This window comes from Dromiciops gliroides, chromosome 1, assembly GCF_019393635.1.
Source record: "Dromiciops gliroides isolate mDroGli1 chromosome 1, mDroGli1.pri, whole genome shotgun sequence".
Classification (NCBI taxonomy): Eukaryota; Metazoa; Chordata; class Mammalia; order Microbiotheria; family Microbiotheriidae; genus Dromiciops; species Dromiciops gliroides.
The window spans coordinates 48,859,146-48,875,049 of record NC_057861.1 but is presented as its reverse complement, the minus strand read 5'-3'; the positions used below and the strand labels follow the sequence as shown (position 1 = coordinate 48,875,049).

At 47.2% G+C, this 15,904-nt stretch overlaps 1 protein-coding gene across 1 annotated transcript; it reads left to right on the top strand.

The window, feature by feature from the left end:
- The first annotated feature begins 2,966 nt into the window (after positions 1-2,966).
- On the top strand, positions 2,967-7,321 carry TPGS1 (tubulin polyglutamylase complex subunit 1). The gene is made up of 2 exons (XM_043978188.1): positions 2,967-3,403; positions 6,166-7,321. Exons 1-2 carry the CDS (start codon positions 2,967-2,969, stop codon positions 6,692-6,694), a joined length of 966 nt encoding a protein of 321 aa, XP_043834123.1. The 3' UTR covers positions 6,695-7,321.
- Positions 7,322-15,904: the final 8,583 nt, after the last annotated feature.

The following is a 15,904-nucleotide window of genomic DNA, read 5'->3' as shown; positions in this document are numbered from 1 at the left end:
GAAGACCACTTTGGCAGGTGAGTGGAGGATAGACTGGGGTGGGGACAAGACCTGAGGCAGGGAGACTAGCCAGCAAGCTTGGGTAAGAGTCCAGGCATGAGGTGATGAGCATCTGTCTGCTTTACAGTGGTGGCAATGTCAGGAGAGAAGGGGGTTGGCATGGGAAATGTAATGAAGGCAAATCAACAGCACCTGACAATGGCTGGACATGGGGAGTAGTGAGAAAGGATGAAGAGTTCAAGGATGACACTGAGGTTTCAAGCCTGGATGAATGAGCATGGCAGTGCCCTGGACTGGCATAAGGTAGTTAGGGAAGAGGGGAGGATTTGGAGGAAAAGGTCATGAATTGAGTTTGGGGCATGTTGAGTTTAAGATGCCTGTCATTCAAGATGATCAAAAGGCAGTTGGAGATTCAAAACTGGGCATCAGCAAGAGAGGTCGGAGCTTGATTTGAGAATCAGCACCATGGATGAAAACTGAATCCATCGTGGCTAATAAAGTCACCAAGTGAAATCATATAGAGGGAGAAGGTCCAAGACAAAACCCTGTGGGATACGCACCCGTAGTGCACGTGACCTGGATTAAGATCCACTAGAGTCTGAGGACAGTGTCACAAAAACCTAAAGGGAAGAGGGTGATGGGCTCACCAAAGGCTGCAGAGAAGCCAAGAAGGTTAAGGATGGAGAAAAGGCCATTAGATTTGGCCACATGTGGGCAGCTAGGTGGCGCAGTGGATAGAGCACCAGCCCTGGAGTCAGGAGTACCTGAGTTCAAATCCGGCCTCAGACACTTAACACTTACTAGCTGTGTGACCCTGGGCAAGTCACTTAACCCCAACTACCTCAGTAAAAAAAAAAAAAAAAAAAAGATTTGGCCACAAAGAGACCATTAGTAAGAGCAGAGAGCGGTTTTGGTCAAATGATGAAGTCAAAAGTCAGACTGTAAAGAGTTAGGAAGAGAATGAAGGGGAAAGAAGTGGAGGCATCTATTATTCTGAAGCTAGCCTTTTCAAGGAGTTTAGCCACAAAAGGGAGGAGAGACATGGAGTGATAGATAGCCTTTGGGGATAGATGGATCAAGTGAGGGTTTCTTGAGAAGGGACCAGACATGGTCATGTTTGTAGGCAGTAGGGAAGCAGCCAGTGGAGAAAGAGAGGTTGGAAATAAGTGAGAAGGGTGGGGCGGGTCTAGGACGGATTCAGGACAAGTAGTCACTTTTCTCCCTGACCATCTCACTAGTCCAGGCCATCACCACCCCTGTAAGTTTCCAAGTAAAGATGTCCTTTCCTGACCTCCACTCCCCCCTTGGCATGTGAGCTGCTCCTCACAGCAGGGCCCATCTTTGACGCTGTACTTCTCAGTGCTTGGCATATATAAGCACTTATTGCTTTTTCATTCATTCAGGGGCCCATAGTTTACACAGTAGTCATTCAAATTTGCTAAGAAGTTGCCCTAAAAGTTTTCTTCAGTGTTTGCCTGTGTCTCTTTTCTTATCCCCCTCAGAACTGGGGCTCCCCAGGAACATGGGCTGTCTGTACCTCATAGGGACTCTCAGAAGATAGGCACCAGTCTATACAACATACCAGGGGCTTCCTGAGTAAAAGGGCTCTTCCCCTCCCACCTCAAATCTAGGGCTGCTGAGGGGCAGGGGCTATCACTTCTACATATATTTGGCTCCCTAAAGGTAGGAGCTGTCTCCTGTGTGGGACAGTTATGGATTTGAGTCAGATTAAACTCTGAGGATGGAGTATGAAAGATACCTAGGTCCCTCCTCCCCCCCCCCAATAGCTAGCCTCTCGATTTGCCTAAAAGTTAATTGCTTGTCAAATTCTCACTGTCTCCTTTAAGTTTTATTGTTGAGATAATGGACTTGGGACAGTTCTGTAAACTTTGGGGGTGGGGTCTGGGAGATATCCAGTCCCCCAGTAAGTTTTATTACTTGTCACAGTTCTACCAATTAGCACTATTTACTTTACTTCTGCTTAGTTCCCACATGCCAGCTACACCTTAGTTTATGGCCTGTAATAAAAAACTCCCCTCTCACATGTCAGAATCCCAGTCCCTGTCATGGATTAATTGCAGTCAGATAAGGGAGTGATTTCTGCCTCCCTCTTTCTTTGACATTCCTCAGACTTGTACCCTTTCCCCTTCTCCCCTTTGTTCTTGGACATGTCTCCATACATGGATCACGAGCTGGGTACGCATCTTGGGTGAGACAGGATTGGATGTTAGATTGTGAGCTCATCCACCCTAGGTGTATGTGGGGACAGTCCTTTTCAAGATTACTATAAAAACCTAGAGGACTGAGCCTATCTTTGCAAGACTTCAATGTGTAATTGGGTTTTGCCCATCCTCATGAGGATGTAATAAATGTCTCTGCTTGACTTGGTGGTCTCCTCGAGATATTTGGGTAAACTGTTTGTCCCAAACACTCCCAATCACACCTGAGGCTCCCTGAGGGCTGAAACCATGTCTAGCTCTTGGAATTGAGGCTCTCAGAAACTACAGTCCAGAAGAGAAGCTGCTTCTCCATCAACTCCCCTCTTGGACTTGAAGACAGGCATTCCGTTCTCCAGGAGAGTCGTGTCCCAGCCTCGGGGCAGGGGCAGGAGGCGGAAGCTGAGCAGATTTAAAAAATAATAACAAACATAATAAACAAAAACAAGCCCTCCAAGCCGGTTTCAAGGCTGGGAGTCAGAAGGCTGAGGCTCTGCACGCGGAGCCCGCGTCCCTGGCAACCAAGAGCAGCCGTTGCTAAGGGGTGGGCCCTCTGCCCACACTCAAGATGGAGTAGCGACAGCGTCTTACCAGGAACAGCTTTACCCAGCAAGACTGTAAAGAAGCCAGGCTGGTGTCTGGCAAAGGACTCGGGCTCCAGAGACCCCGCTTCGCAGGAGAGGATTTAAGTAAGAGGCAGCGTCTCTTTATTAACATTCAAACTCTTTGTAACCCATCTTTGCACACAAAATGCGGGAGACGACGATGCCGCCAGCAGTCAATATGGCTGGCGCATCGCTTCCTGCACCGCCCCGTGCCAACATGGTGGCGCTTCCGGCTCCTGGGCGGCCCGCAGGGAAGATGGCGGAAAAGCGACGGCCCACGGCGCCGGTGGCGGGGGCTTCGGAGGCTCGACGGGCAAGCCCGGCACGGGGCCTGGTTACCGAAAGCGAGGAGGAGTTCCTGCGGCAGGCCGGGGTGACGGCCATGCTTCGCGCGGCGCTGCTCAAGGTGCTGGAGGCGCGACCCGACGAACCGCTCCCCTTCCTGGCGCACTACTTTGACAACCTGGGCCTGCGCTCGCCTGCCAACGGCGGCGCCGGGGAGCCCCCGGGCCTGCTTCTTCTGCAGCAGCAGCGCATCGGCCGTGCCCTGTGGCACCTGCGCCTGGCTCACCACTCCCAGAGGTGCGGGGGGCCGGGCCGGGCCGGGCGGGCAGACCGACCGACGGACCCCCCGGGCAGCTGGGCCGCAGCTTTCGTAGACTACAAGTCCCAGCGTCCTTCGCGCGTCGTGGGGGCATGCTGGGAATCGTAGTCTCCGACATAGACATCTACACACCTTTCTTCCTTCCCCCCAACCGCCGGGGTGTGGGCGGCGCACTGCATGCTGGGCCTTGTAGTCTTCCCCTCCTGAGACGTGGCGAACTGATGTTCTATGGGACCTGAAACTGAGCCCAGCCCTTAGACTCCCAGACCAAGCATAGAACATAGTGTGGAACATAGTGTGTCGGAGCTGGGAGGGAGGGACTTTGCACGTATAAGCCATTCATTTTACGTGGGAGAGCCAGAGAGGGTCTCATGTTACAGAACAGCCCCAGAAAAAAAGACCTTTGAGATTGGGTACTGAGTGTGGAAGGTGGTGGGGAAGGAATCCCAGACAGAACTCCGGGGTTGTAGACCTAGCTCTAGTTTGTTAACCTGAGCGATTCATTCACCACTCCAGGACTCAGTTTTCCCCTTTGTATAATAGGAATAATTAGATTTGCCAACATGAGCGACTTTCTGTTAAATGCCATGGGCAGATCACTTGTCCTCTCTGGGCCTCAGTTTCTCCATCTGTAAAATCACAGATTTGGACAAACTTAGTCCTAGAGGATTTGAATGACTAGTGCGAGGTCACTCATGTGGCAGTAGGTCGAAGAGCCTGGTTTTAAACCCAAGTTCCTACCACTAAAGAACCAGCTTGCTTGGCACCCACCACGATTCCTTGTAAGAGATTAGGTGTTGGGGTCTCTGGTTCCTTCCTGTCTCACAATTCTTCGACTCTACCTTTTCTTCTAACACCCATGACCCACAGTCATGGAGCCAGTTTGTGGCAGTGCAGCCTCGTGGCTCTGGGTTTAGGGGTCTTCTTCCCAGGCTACATTGGCCCTCCCCCATAACCAACAGGCTGCAAATGCCAGGGCTCTGTAGACCTTGTTTCCAAAAACACTTTGCCCCCAAACCAGGAGGAAAGCCAGACATACAAGCCTCAGTCTTTGCTATTCCCCTTTTATTTTATGATCTAATCATGGCTGTTTGGTGTTCTGGAACAGTTTCATAGCCTTACCTCATTGATATTCCCAGTAATCTGGCAGATGACAAATCCCTTTAAGCTGACTTTATAGACAAAAACAAAGCCTGGGATTTGGGAGGGAGAGGTAGGTGCTGGGTCAGACAGGAACAGGTCTGGGAAGTTCCCTGTGCCTCCCGGAGAACAGCTGGTTCACTAGCCGTTTTGTGGCCCAGAGGCCCAGACCCCTCCTCCCGTTTTACCAGAGTGGTGGGGCTCAGGTGAGCATGTTCTCCTTCCCTTTCCTCTATTCCTGATGCTGTTTTATAGGGTACGGCTGGAAGACGAGGGGCAGTGGAGCACTCCCCCTCCTCTGGAGGCCGTGTCAGCACATTTCAGGTGTTATCAGACATCAGTTTTGAGGTCGCAGAGTGGGAAAGGGCTATGGTCTGGAAGCCACAGCCCCAAGTTCCAATCTCAGCTCTGCCCCTGGGCTTGAGGGCTTTGACCTCAGCTCTCCTCCAGGTGTGATATCCAACGAATTCAACAGTTATTGAGCATATCCTGCATAGGCTATGCACAAGGAAGGGTGCTGGGCATAGAACATTCAGGGACAAAATGGCCCAGTCCTTGATTCCCAGGGGCTTACATTCTGGGGAAGGGCGGGGGCACAGAGCAGGGATATGACATGTCCTGAGATAAGTGTCACATAAGGAATGGAGGGGGCGAAGGAGATAGCAGGCAACTTTAGCAATAGCCAGGGAAAGGATGATCGAGGGGCACTGGGGAGACAGATGAGCCTTGGAGAAAACAAAACCTTCTGCAAAGCATAGATTAGGAAAAATTGTATGGTGTGCAGCCTGAGCAAAAACACGGGAGCTGGAGAGCCCACGGCCAGTTGTCCAGGAACAGGGAGGAAGGTTCATTGTCTGGAGCTAAATCTGGAAGGCCTTGAAACGCTGGATTGGGGAGTTTAGATTTTATCCTGCAGGCAGTAGGGAGCCATTGGGGGAGTGAGAGTCAAACCATCCCTGAGGAAGATTATTTTGGCAGCTGCCTCATGGATGGATTGGAGAGACTGGAGGCTAAGGAGCTATTGCAGTCTCCAAGTACAAGGTGTTGAGGGCTCGAGCTGGGGTAGTGGCCCCCTGAGTACCCCCCTTCTGGCTTCCCCAGGCTGTGATGGCTTAGCCAAATAGTAGAAGAGTGAGGGGAGGGGAATCCTCTGGGGGCAAAGAAAGAGTCTGGTGAATTGTGAGCCTCCTGTTCGAAAAACCTGTCTAAGTGCTCCAATTTAGGGGAGGTTGAAGGGTGGCTAGCAGCCCTGCCCGCTAGGAGTTCTGGTCCAAGGGAGAGGTGGGTCTTTGTCCTTGGGGAGCTGCAATCTGAGCAGACTGCGGGGCCCAACCCTGAACTGCAGGAGCCCCCAAATGGTAGGGAACATGGGGACCTGCCCTCAGCCTGAAGAGAGAGAGAGGACACACAGCAACATGACATTAAACAAGCAAACCATTGACTGGCACAGGACTTCCATAGCTCTCCCAGGTACTGAGAAAGGGTCATGTGCCCTGGGGAAAGGAAGCCCGCCTGGTGGGGCCCTGGCACAGAGGGAGGGGACAGGCAGGACCCGCGGGCCGTGTAGTTCACCCACAGCCTTGTTTGCCCCGTCCTGCAGGACCGCCTTCAACAACAACGTGAGTGTGGCCTACGAGTGCCTGAGTGCCAGCGGCCGCAAAAAGAGACCAGGCCTTGATGGGCGCACCTACAGCGAGCTACTGAAACGCATCTGCCGAGATGGGGAAGCCCCCGAGGAGATCGTGTCCCCGCTGCTGCGGAAGATCCAGTGCCGGGACCATGAGGCTGTCCCCTTTGACATCTTCCGCTATGGCATGCTCACCTGCTTTGTGCTGCTGGAGTTTGTGGCCCGAGCTGACGCCCTCTACGAGGTCCTGGATGACTCAGGCCAGGCTGACCGCCGAGTGTGCCAGGCCGTGCTAGACACCCTGGAGGGGGCCCTCTTGGCAGGTGATTTTGAAGCCCCCAGCCGCTACCTGGAAGCCGGCTCTCAGCTGGGCCCCGACTGCCTCGCCCTGGCCATGGACCGGGCCCTACTGGCCCGCAAGCCCAACTCAGCCATGCTGAGGGACGAGTTCCTGGAGAAAGCTGCCACCCTGTTCATTGCCAAGGTCAGGCCCGTGGGCTAACCCCAACGCTGCCAAACCTTTCAGGGATCAGCCTGGCCCAAGATATGGCTTGGGATAGTGCGCATCAATGGGCAAGATGACCCTACCCCTTCCTCCTGGTCCCTGACTCCAGTCTGCCCTCAGATACCTCGTTCCTTTCCCTGACCCCTTGCTGGGAAGGGCCCCCTGGCTGGCTTGGGAATTCCTAGGAGGAAGGGACGGGGCTGGGGCTGCCGGCAGCTCAGATCGCTCAGGTTCTCCCAAAGGAAAGCGCCGTGGCACGTGGGGGACGCCGGGGAACCTGACAGACAGTAGACCGGCTCTTCCTGGGCCCCAGCTCACTCAGGCTCAGCTCTGCTTGTGGAGAAGTCCTGGGGAGAGCACCTCTCTAGTCTTCCAGCTCCCCCAGGGGAGCATCAGAATCCAGGTGGTTTCCCATAGGGGAGAGGGCTCAGGGCCGAGTTGGGCACACTGAACTCCCCAGTCTGCCTATCCCTCCATAGAGCTCAGCACCGAGGCCTGCTTCTCCCCAGCTGTCCACCGTGGCTTCCCCCCGCCTGCCACCGGCACTCTGCTCCTTGGGCTGGCGCTCCCATTTGTTCCAAGCTTCCGTCTTCATCCTAAGTAATAAATTCTTTATAACCTCCATCCACTGCTGTCTCTGTGGATGAGTCATGGCAGTTTTTTCCTGTCCACCCTCAGTGTTGGCCAAAAACATGAGCTTCCCTGGTTGGAACAGAAGCATCCTGCCCCCATCTTCCTTAAGCAGATGTCAGTCAACCCCAGGAAGGGCCTTTCATCAGACCCATAATTCCTCGAACTCTGTGCCCTGGCCTGGAAGATGAAAAATGCTGACTTTGGCCCCTAAGACGAGGTACCCCAAACTAATGCTTTGTGCAGGCTGAGAATTGCCAGTGTGGGGGGTGGGCAGAGGGACCCAGACCCAAATAGGGCCTTATTCATCTTCCCTCATCAGAGATGTATGTTCAAGATTCACATCTGGAAGCCAAGAGCAAGTAGGGCACCTGAGTCAGGCCCACCAGCCCTCCCCACTCCTGACCCCTCAGTGCTGAAGAAAATCATGAAGTGGTACTGGCCAGCCATGAAGACGACTCCAAATTCATGTTTGACCTTTGCTGGGCCCCCTACTCCTGGGGTTTGCCCGGCCCACACTCCATAGCTGGCCCACTGCTGCAGACCTCACCCTCCTGCCCCACCTTGCCCATATTCACACATACACATTCAGCAGATGACTTCACCTCCCATCCAGCAAGAGTCCTGAGCTCCCTCATCACTCCAGGTCTCAGCAGGCCTCTACCTCTGTCCCCATCCTTTCCTCCATCCCTCTAGTCTCCAAGGGAGGGATATTTCTCCTAGCCAAGGCTAACCCTTACAACTGTTCCCATGATCCCCGTCCCACCTCCTCTAGGGACTTTGCCCCATGAAGAATACTTGGGCATATTCCATCTCTTCCTCTCCAATGAGAACATGTGCTTAGTTCTGCCCTATGCTACAAAATAAAACAGCTCCCTGTCAACCCTGCCACCCCTTCTGGCTTAACGGTCTGACCTTGGTATTGTGAGCTGATGACCTGGGATCAGAGAAGTGACCAGCTCCCATTCCTATCACCCTCTGATAAAGAACGGTCTGACACAAAACTCCATCCAAGTGGGGTCATTGAAGAATAACCACAACCAAACAGGTCTGGGGTCAGATCAACTAGGAACACAGCACAGGCAAAGTCCAAATAAGGGATGTGCGCTTTCACAAAGTATGTCTTTTGGGGGCAGCTAGGTGGCACAGTGGATAAAGCACCGGCCCTGGGTTCAGGAGGACCTGAGTTCAAATCTGGCCTCAGATACTTGACACTTAGTAGCTGTGTGACCTTGGGCAAGTCACTTAACCCTCATTGCCCATAAAAACGAAAAAAACAAAGTATGTCTTTTGTTTTCATATCATCCCCATTTCCAAATACACCTCCCTTCCCGCCCCCCCAGTAAGCCAGCCCTTGTAACAAAGAATAAGAAAGGGCAACAGAACAGCTCCTCAAAGCTAACCAACCCATGAACATAGTCTGACAGTGGAGCCAGTGTCCCCCCATGCAGAGTCCTCCCCTTCCACACCAAGAGGGGCAGGTGGTTTTTTGAGCACCCTATTCATTTTTTTTTTTTAGTGAGGCAGTTGGGGTTAAGTGACTTGCCCAAGGTCACACAGCTAGTAAGTGTTAAGTGTCTGAGGCTGGATTTGAACTCAGGTACTCCTGACTCCAGGCCCAGTACTTTATCCACTGTGCCACCTAGCTGCCCCCACCCTATTCATTTTTGTGGGACAGCAATAGCACAGAGAGATGGCACCTGTGACGCTTGCTGCTGAATAGTAGCATTTTTCTTCAAGATGTGTATCTTGGAGGTCAAAGGCACGGACTGTCAGTCCCAGGGTTGGGACGCCTGGCCTGGCCAACATCTTACCCAAAGCCTTGGGCTGGAGTCCCTGACACTCCCTTGTTCCTATGTGCCTGGAGCTCGTGGGCCTACCCCATCATGCCACTACCTCTCCAGCTTTATTATCCCTTTGGGATTAAGAGACAAGGACAAGAAAGAGCCTCCACATAACTCAGGAACACAGTAGGTGGCACAGTGGCTAGAGCACCAGTCCTGGAGTGGCAACTCTTCCTGAGTTCAAATCTGCCCTCAGACACTTACTAGCTGGGTGACCCCAGGCAAGTCATTTAGCCCTGTTTGCCTCAGTTTCCTCGTCTGTCAATTGAGCTGAAGAAGGAAATGGCAAACAGCTCTCGGATCTTTGCCAAGAAAACTCCAAATGAGATCACAAAGAGTTGGAAATAGTTGAACAAAATACAAGAGGGAACAAAATAATTCCATTAAAATATTTATTTTTAAAGTCTCTGTGAGTATATATGTGGAAGGAATGTCCAGTGAAAGAGTTCATCAGCAAAAGAGATCAAGGATCCTCTTTGAGTGAGTTAGTTCATCTGGAAGCATTAAGTCCTGCTGTGTGCCAGGCACTAAGGATGCAGAGACAAAAATCAATCCTTGCCGCCAAGGAGTTTTTCCATTCAATCAGGGGAGATAACATGTATTTAGATACACATAAACAATAGATACAAAAAAGTAATTGGGAGAAGGCAGGTAGGTGGTGCAGTGAATAAAGCACCAGCCCTGCATTCAGGAGGACCTGAGTTCAAATCTGGCCTCAGACAATTGATGCTTACTAGCTGTATGACCCTGGGCAAGTCACTTAACCCTCATTGCACTCCCCCCAAAAAAGTAATTGGGAAGCATGAGGGGTGAAATGGGAATCAAGAAAGGCATCATACACAAGTTGGTTTTTATTTGTTTATTTTATAAGGGATGTCTCTCTGGGAAGAATATATATATATATATATATATATATATATATATATATATATATATATATATATATATATATTGTTAAGGGCTAAAATTCTAGCTAAACTGTCTAAAATATCTAATGAGTGGTCGCCAATAAATTATAAGCTTTAGCAAGAGTTAGACTTTTAAGCATTTATTAAGGAGAATAAGAATTTGGTAAAGAGAGAGAGAAAGGCCTAGATTTCTATCTATTAAAGGGAGAGCACATTTTTAGCTCCCTTCTCCACCAGAGTCCAGAGGCAAGAACTCCAGAGTCAGCGCCAGTCTCTTCCTCCTCCCACTAGTCTGCGTCACTTCCTCCCCGCCAAAGAAAAGACTCCTGGTCTTGCCCTCAAAGACCTTCGCTTCATGGGCAGAACTCTTCTACAGTAAGTCTCCAGCAGGTGGCGTCATTCCAATCGTTACAGTCCCCCCTGTTGTTCCTCAAGAAACAAAATGTTTCCTTGACGGAACAGTAAAAACAATATGATAACTATTGCTAACTAATAATATGTGAACAACAATATAGAAAAGGAAGAGAGGAAAGTTTTGTCCAGAGGAGCGATTTTTTTTGTCCTCATGAACCGACGCTTTGACATTAGTCTTGCAAAGGGAGGGCCTCTGCAGAGAATACATGTTACAGATGGTGTATATTATAACAGAAAGAGAAAAAAACAACAAAAACAACAAATCAAAACTGTTCATTTAAAGTCTCTGAAAGTCTTTTCTCAGATGTCCTCTAGGTGTAGTCATGGAATGGAAGTCTTTTCAGGGGTTGATGTGTGGATGCTGGTAATCAGCCAGGAAAATTTCCTACAAAATTGAGCTTAACACAACTTTAAAATAGCTTTGTCAATAATCAAATCAAACAATGAAAGTTCTCAAAAACATGTCTAAGGGAATTCAGAATCTTAGTTGTTACACATGAAACATATAATAAAACAAAAATTGAACCATTCTTTAAAATTATAATATTACTATAGTCCCCCCCTTATGGAGGGTAATTGAGAAGACAATTGCTGCGATATTAATTATTAAAAATAATTTTTTATCTTTGTTTCATCACTTTTTGCATCATCTGCCTAATTATCCTCATGCCATTATGAGAAATTAAAAAATCTAATATAATTGGTAACAGGTGTCAAGGCCAAATTCAACACTGTATTTATCATGACACCTGAGATAATTATAGGGGTTACCATAAAAGAACAGAGAAATGATGGGATATGAGCATTCCCACACTTGAGCAATATGTACTGCCCATACAGTATGCCAGGCTTAAAATAGGTGGATGGAATATATGTCCATGCCACCAAACATATTGGAAGAAACTGAGTCAGACTTAATCAGATGCATGGGATTGAGATGGTCCATGGCATCAGGCATATAGGAGGGAGCATAGAAGCCAGGTGTAGAAGTGAGATGGGTGGGATCAATATATCCAGCCATCTGTACAATATTGTGGGAAAAAATAAAATAAAATATTAAACCAAGAGAATCCAACCTCAACATTTGTCAAAAGCCGTTCCCTCAGCCATACCTTGACTTCATGCATGTCTCCCCTCATGTGACAGTTCAGTGTCTGCTCTTGCATGTATTCCTCTTGTGATTGGATGGCATCTTGGCCAACTGGCATCTGATAACTCAGAATAAAGGTAATTAGTGTCTTAAATGATAAGTTCCCATAATCCAAGTCTCATATGGATTTAAAAATTGAGGATAATAAACGATTGCAAAAAAATGTGAATACATCTTGACTCAGAACACAATATATAGTTATGCAACAATTTCAAATAATATCTTTTTTTTTACTTAGTATACAATTACTTTTGTGAAAAATTGAAACATTTAAATACAAGTTAAAGCACAACACAATCTCAAAGAAAACTTTTTTTTTTTGAAAATAGAAAACTTTTACAAATGTTCCTCTCTCTCTCTTTTTTTTTTTTGGAATATGCTTATCAAAAATAATACTTCTTTACACTTGCCATGGCAACCAATTTGCCAGGGAAATGCTTTAAAGAGTTTGATCAAATAATCAGTTGAGAAAAAAAAATAACAAAAACAAATAACTCAGAATATGGGAGCACAATACTCCTAGAATTAACATTGTATAATAAAATCAAAACCATCTTGCAATGTTTCAAAATTAGATAGACAAATGAATAGAAGAAAATACACATGGAACAATAAAAGACAATGAAATTCAAACTAAGGAAATCTAAATGAATATGAACTTAATATTAACAAGAGTATTATAAAATATAAACCTGATCACATGACTATAAAAAGCTTTTACAAATATTCTCCTTGTTTTAAAAACTAAGTATAAAACACAATCTCAAAAGCAGGAAAATCTCTACGAAAATAAACCCATACCATTAATTTCAAAATGTATATGTAATAGCATAGAAATCCTATGTAACCTCTGAACTGATACTATTACTCTGAGTGAATTCAGAACACTTTTGATTCCGGTATCTAAAATCCCCAATACTCATATCAATACCTTGCTGCTTACTTCTACATTTCTGTAAAATATATACCCTTCCATGGCAAAAGAAGCAGAGTCTTGAACTATGTTGATTGTCATTCTTATTCAGCTTAAGTTTTTCTTCTTTAACCCCTCTATATTGTCTGTCGGGCTTTTCACCATACAAATGCTTTATAAGATTACTAATTAAAGACAAAAGCAGGTTAGCAAAATTATGAACAAAACGAGCATAACTGGAATTTAAAGAGTTTTCTAAGATTGTCTCAAAAGCACATCCAGGCTGGGGAAGGGCTGAGCCTGAAGCTGCAAATGTAGTTAGAGAAAGTTGAGCATGCACATCAGATCTCTGGACTTTCCAGGCAGGGGAAGCAATGGACTTGGCCATGGGGGGAGTAGAGGGTGGGGTCTGGAGAGGAGGGGAGGGACCAGAGCAATTTGAATCAGACTTGATTTTGAACTCAGGCCTGGATTCCTCTTCCCCCACTTTGCCTCCAGGTGCTAGGGGATTAAAAGCTTCTAGAGGGTGGGTCATTGCCTCCAGGCATGCAAAATTAAAGCAACAATTACTGTTAGAACTGGGAAAAGCTGCGGGAATCTCTTCAGGTTTCTCTGAAAAAGCATGGTTGGGAGAGGGAGAGATATTTCCTTGTGTGAGTAAGTTGCTGGCTCTTTTAACAAAAATAAAAAGAAAAATAGAAAATCCACAAAAACAAAGCATTAACATGATCTTATCTCCCATTTGTCTGGTTAAACAGACTAAAATCAAAAATAGGATAATTAGGGAGTTTAAAAGGTCCATTCGAAAAAATTTAAAGGAAAACACAGCCAGTACACCAGTACTTAGCAGTTAAAAGGAGAGGGAGGGGAAATTTCTTACCCAACCAGAAGATCAGAAGAAGACTGATGAAGACCTCTTCGTGGTCAGCCATCTGTTAAGGGCTAAAATTCTAGCTAAACTGTCTAAAATATCTAATGAGTGGTCGCCAATAAATTATAAGCTTTAGCAAGAGTTAGACTTTTAAGCATTTATTAAGGAGAATAAGAATTTGGTAAAGAGAGAGAAAGGCCTAGATTTCTATCTATTAAAGGGAGAGCACATTTTTAGCTCCCTTCTCCACCAGAGTCCAGAGGCAAGAACTCCAGAGTCAGCGCCAGTCTCTTCCTTCCTCCTCCCACTAGTCTGCGTCACTTCCTCCCCGCCAAAGAAAAGACTCCTGGTCTTGCCCTCAAAGACCTTCCCTTCATGGGCAGAACTCTTCTACAGTAAGTCTCCAGCAGGTGGCGTCATTCCAATCGTTACAATATATATATATGGGGGGGGGGGGGCGGCAATGAGGGTCAAGTGACTTTCCCAGAGTCACACAGCTAGCAAGTGTCAAGTTTCTGAGACTGGATTTGAACTCAGGTCCTCCTGAATCCAGGTCCGTTGTTTTATCCACTGTGCCACCTAGCTGCCCCCTGGAAAGAATATATTTCTTTTTTTGTTTTGGTTTGGTTTTTTGTTTGTTTGTTTGTTTTGCGGGGCAATGGGGGTTAAGTGACTTGCCGAGTCACACACCTAGTAAGTGTCAAGTGTCTGAGGCCGGATTTGAACTCAGGAACTCCTGAATCCAGGGCCGGTACTTTATCCACTGCGCCACCTAGCTGCCCCTGAAAGAATATATTTCTAAAATGAAAATGATACAAAAACAAAAACTATCAATAAATTCTAGTTGGTAATAGAATTGATCATAGGGATTTAATTTGAAAGTGACCTTAGAAATGATATATTATTTTACCTCCCTCATCTTACAGATTCTTTTTCAGTTATAGTTACCAATTCTGGTTCCTTTAGCAAAGAAGTATCTTATGGGGTAAAAACCCTTTAATTTATGGTCTAATCAACTTTTATTAGCATTTAAGTTTGTGAAATAAAAGATTTGAAATAGGAAAAAAAGGAGGTTGCACAGAGAGAGTAGGGGACTTGCCAAAGATCAGATAGTAAACAGTACAGCTGAGCTTTGAATATAGGTCTTCTAATGCTAATGGGCACAGTCGATAGAGCTCTGAGCTTAGAATCAGGAAGATTCATCTTCACGAGTTCAAATCTGGCCTCAGACACTTGCTAGCTGTGTGATCCTAGGTAAACCACTTAACCCTATTTGCCTCAGTTTTCTCACTGGTTAAATGAGCCAGAGAAGGAAATGGCAAACCACTCCAGTATCTCTGACCAGAAAACCCCAAATGGGGTCATGAAGAATCATTCACAACTGAACAACAACCTTTAACTCTAAATTGATTTCTCTTCACTACCCATGATTTTGCCTCCAGGAAAGAAAAGACCAAAGAATTGGAAAAGACCTATATTTTCAGGAGAGGTGAAGGAGACAGAGGAGGAGTGGACAGAGGGGTAGAAGGAGAACCATGAAAGCATTACATCATAGAAGCCGAGTGAGGAGATGCCATACAAAAAAGAGCAATCGATTCACAGTGTCAAATGTTACAGAGAGATCAGAGGATCAGTGCTAAGAACAAGATCTTGCGGGTCAGCTAGGTGGCGCAGTGGATAGAGCACCGGCCCTGGAGTCAGGAGGATCTGAGTTCAAATACAGCTTCAGACACTTAACACTTACTAGCTGTGTGACCCTGGGCAAGTCACTTAACCCCAATTGCCTCACCGGAAAAAAAAAAAAAGGATAACAAAAGATAGGCCTTGTTGATGTTTAAGGGATTGAAGAAAAATGGAAATGTCAGCGGAAGTTTGAATTGATTCATCCATCTGTTCTGGAAAGCAATTTGAAATGTTGTGAAAAAGCTGATTAAACCATCCATACCCTCTGACCCAAAGATTTTTACTCTTAGGTATATATACCACAAGGAGATAAAAGCAAAAAGGCAGTGAGCTCTCGAACTCATGACACGATCGCTCCAAAAAACATCCAAGTAATGCCATAGGAAAATGCCCAGAGCAGCAAAACTCACAGAAGAATGTGCTGAAATCATCTTCTAACCAAGAACAGCTTGGAAGGTCAGAAGGAGGGAGCTGATGTGCTGATACAGGAGTTGAGCCCAACCCCACAGTCACCCTGACACAGATCCAGTCCCAGAAAGGCCTCACCAGAAAAGCAGACACCCCCCCCCCCCCAGAGCCTCTGAATCAGCTGAATCAGCACCAGTGTCGTCTGGAACTAAGCTCACAGTCTGGTGAGTGGGCTGAGCCCTGGGCAGGGGGGAGACTACAGGGCTCTATGCTGGTGCTGAGGCAGAACTTGGATTTTTACCCCTGCTGAGAACCAGGAAGTAGGCTTGAGAAGCAGTGGCCCAGGTCGGAGAGGGGAACAGGCTCCTCAGAGCTAACAACCACAA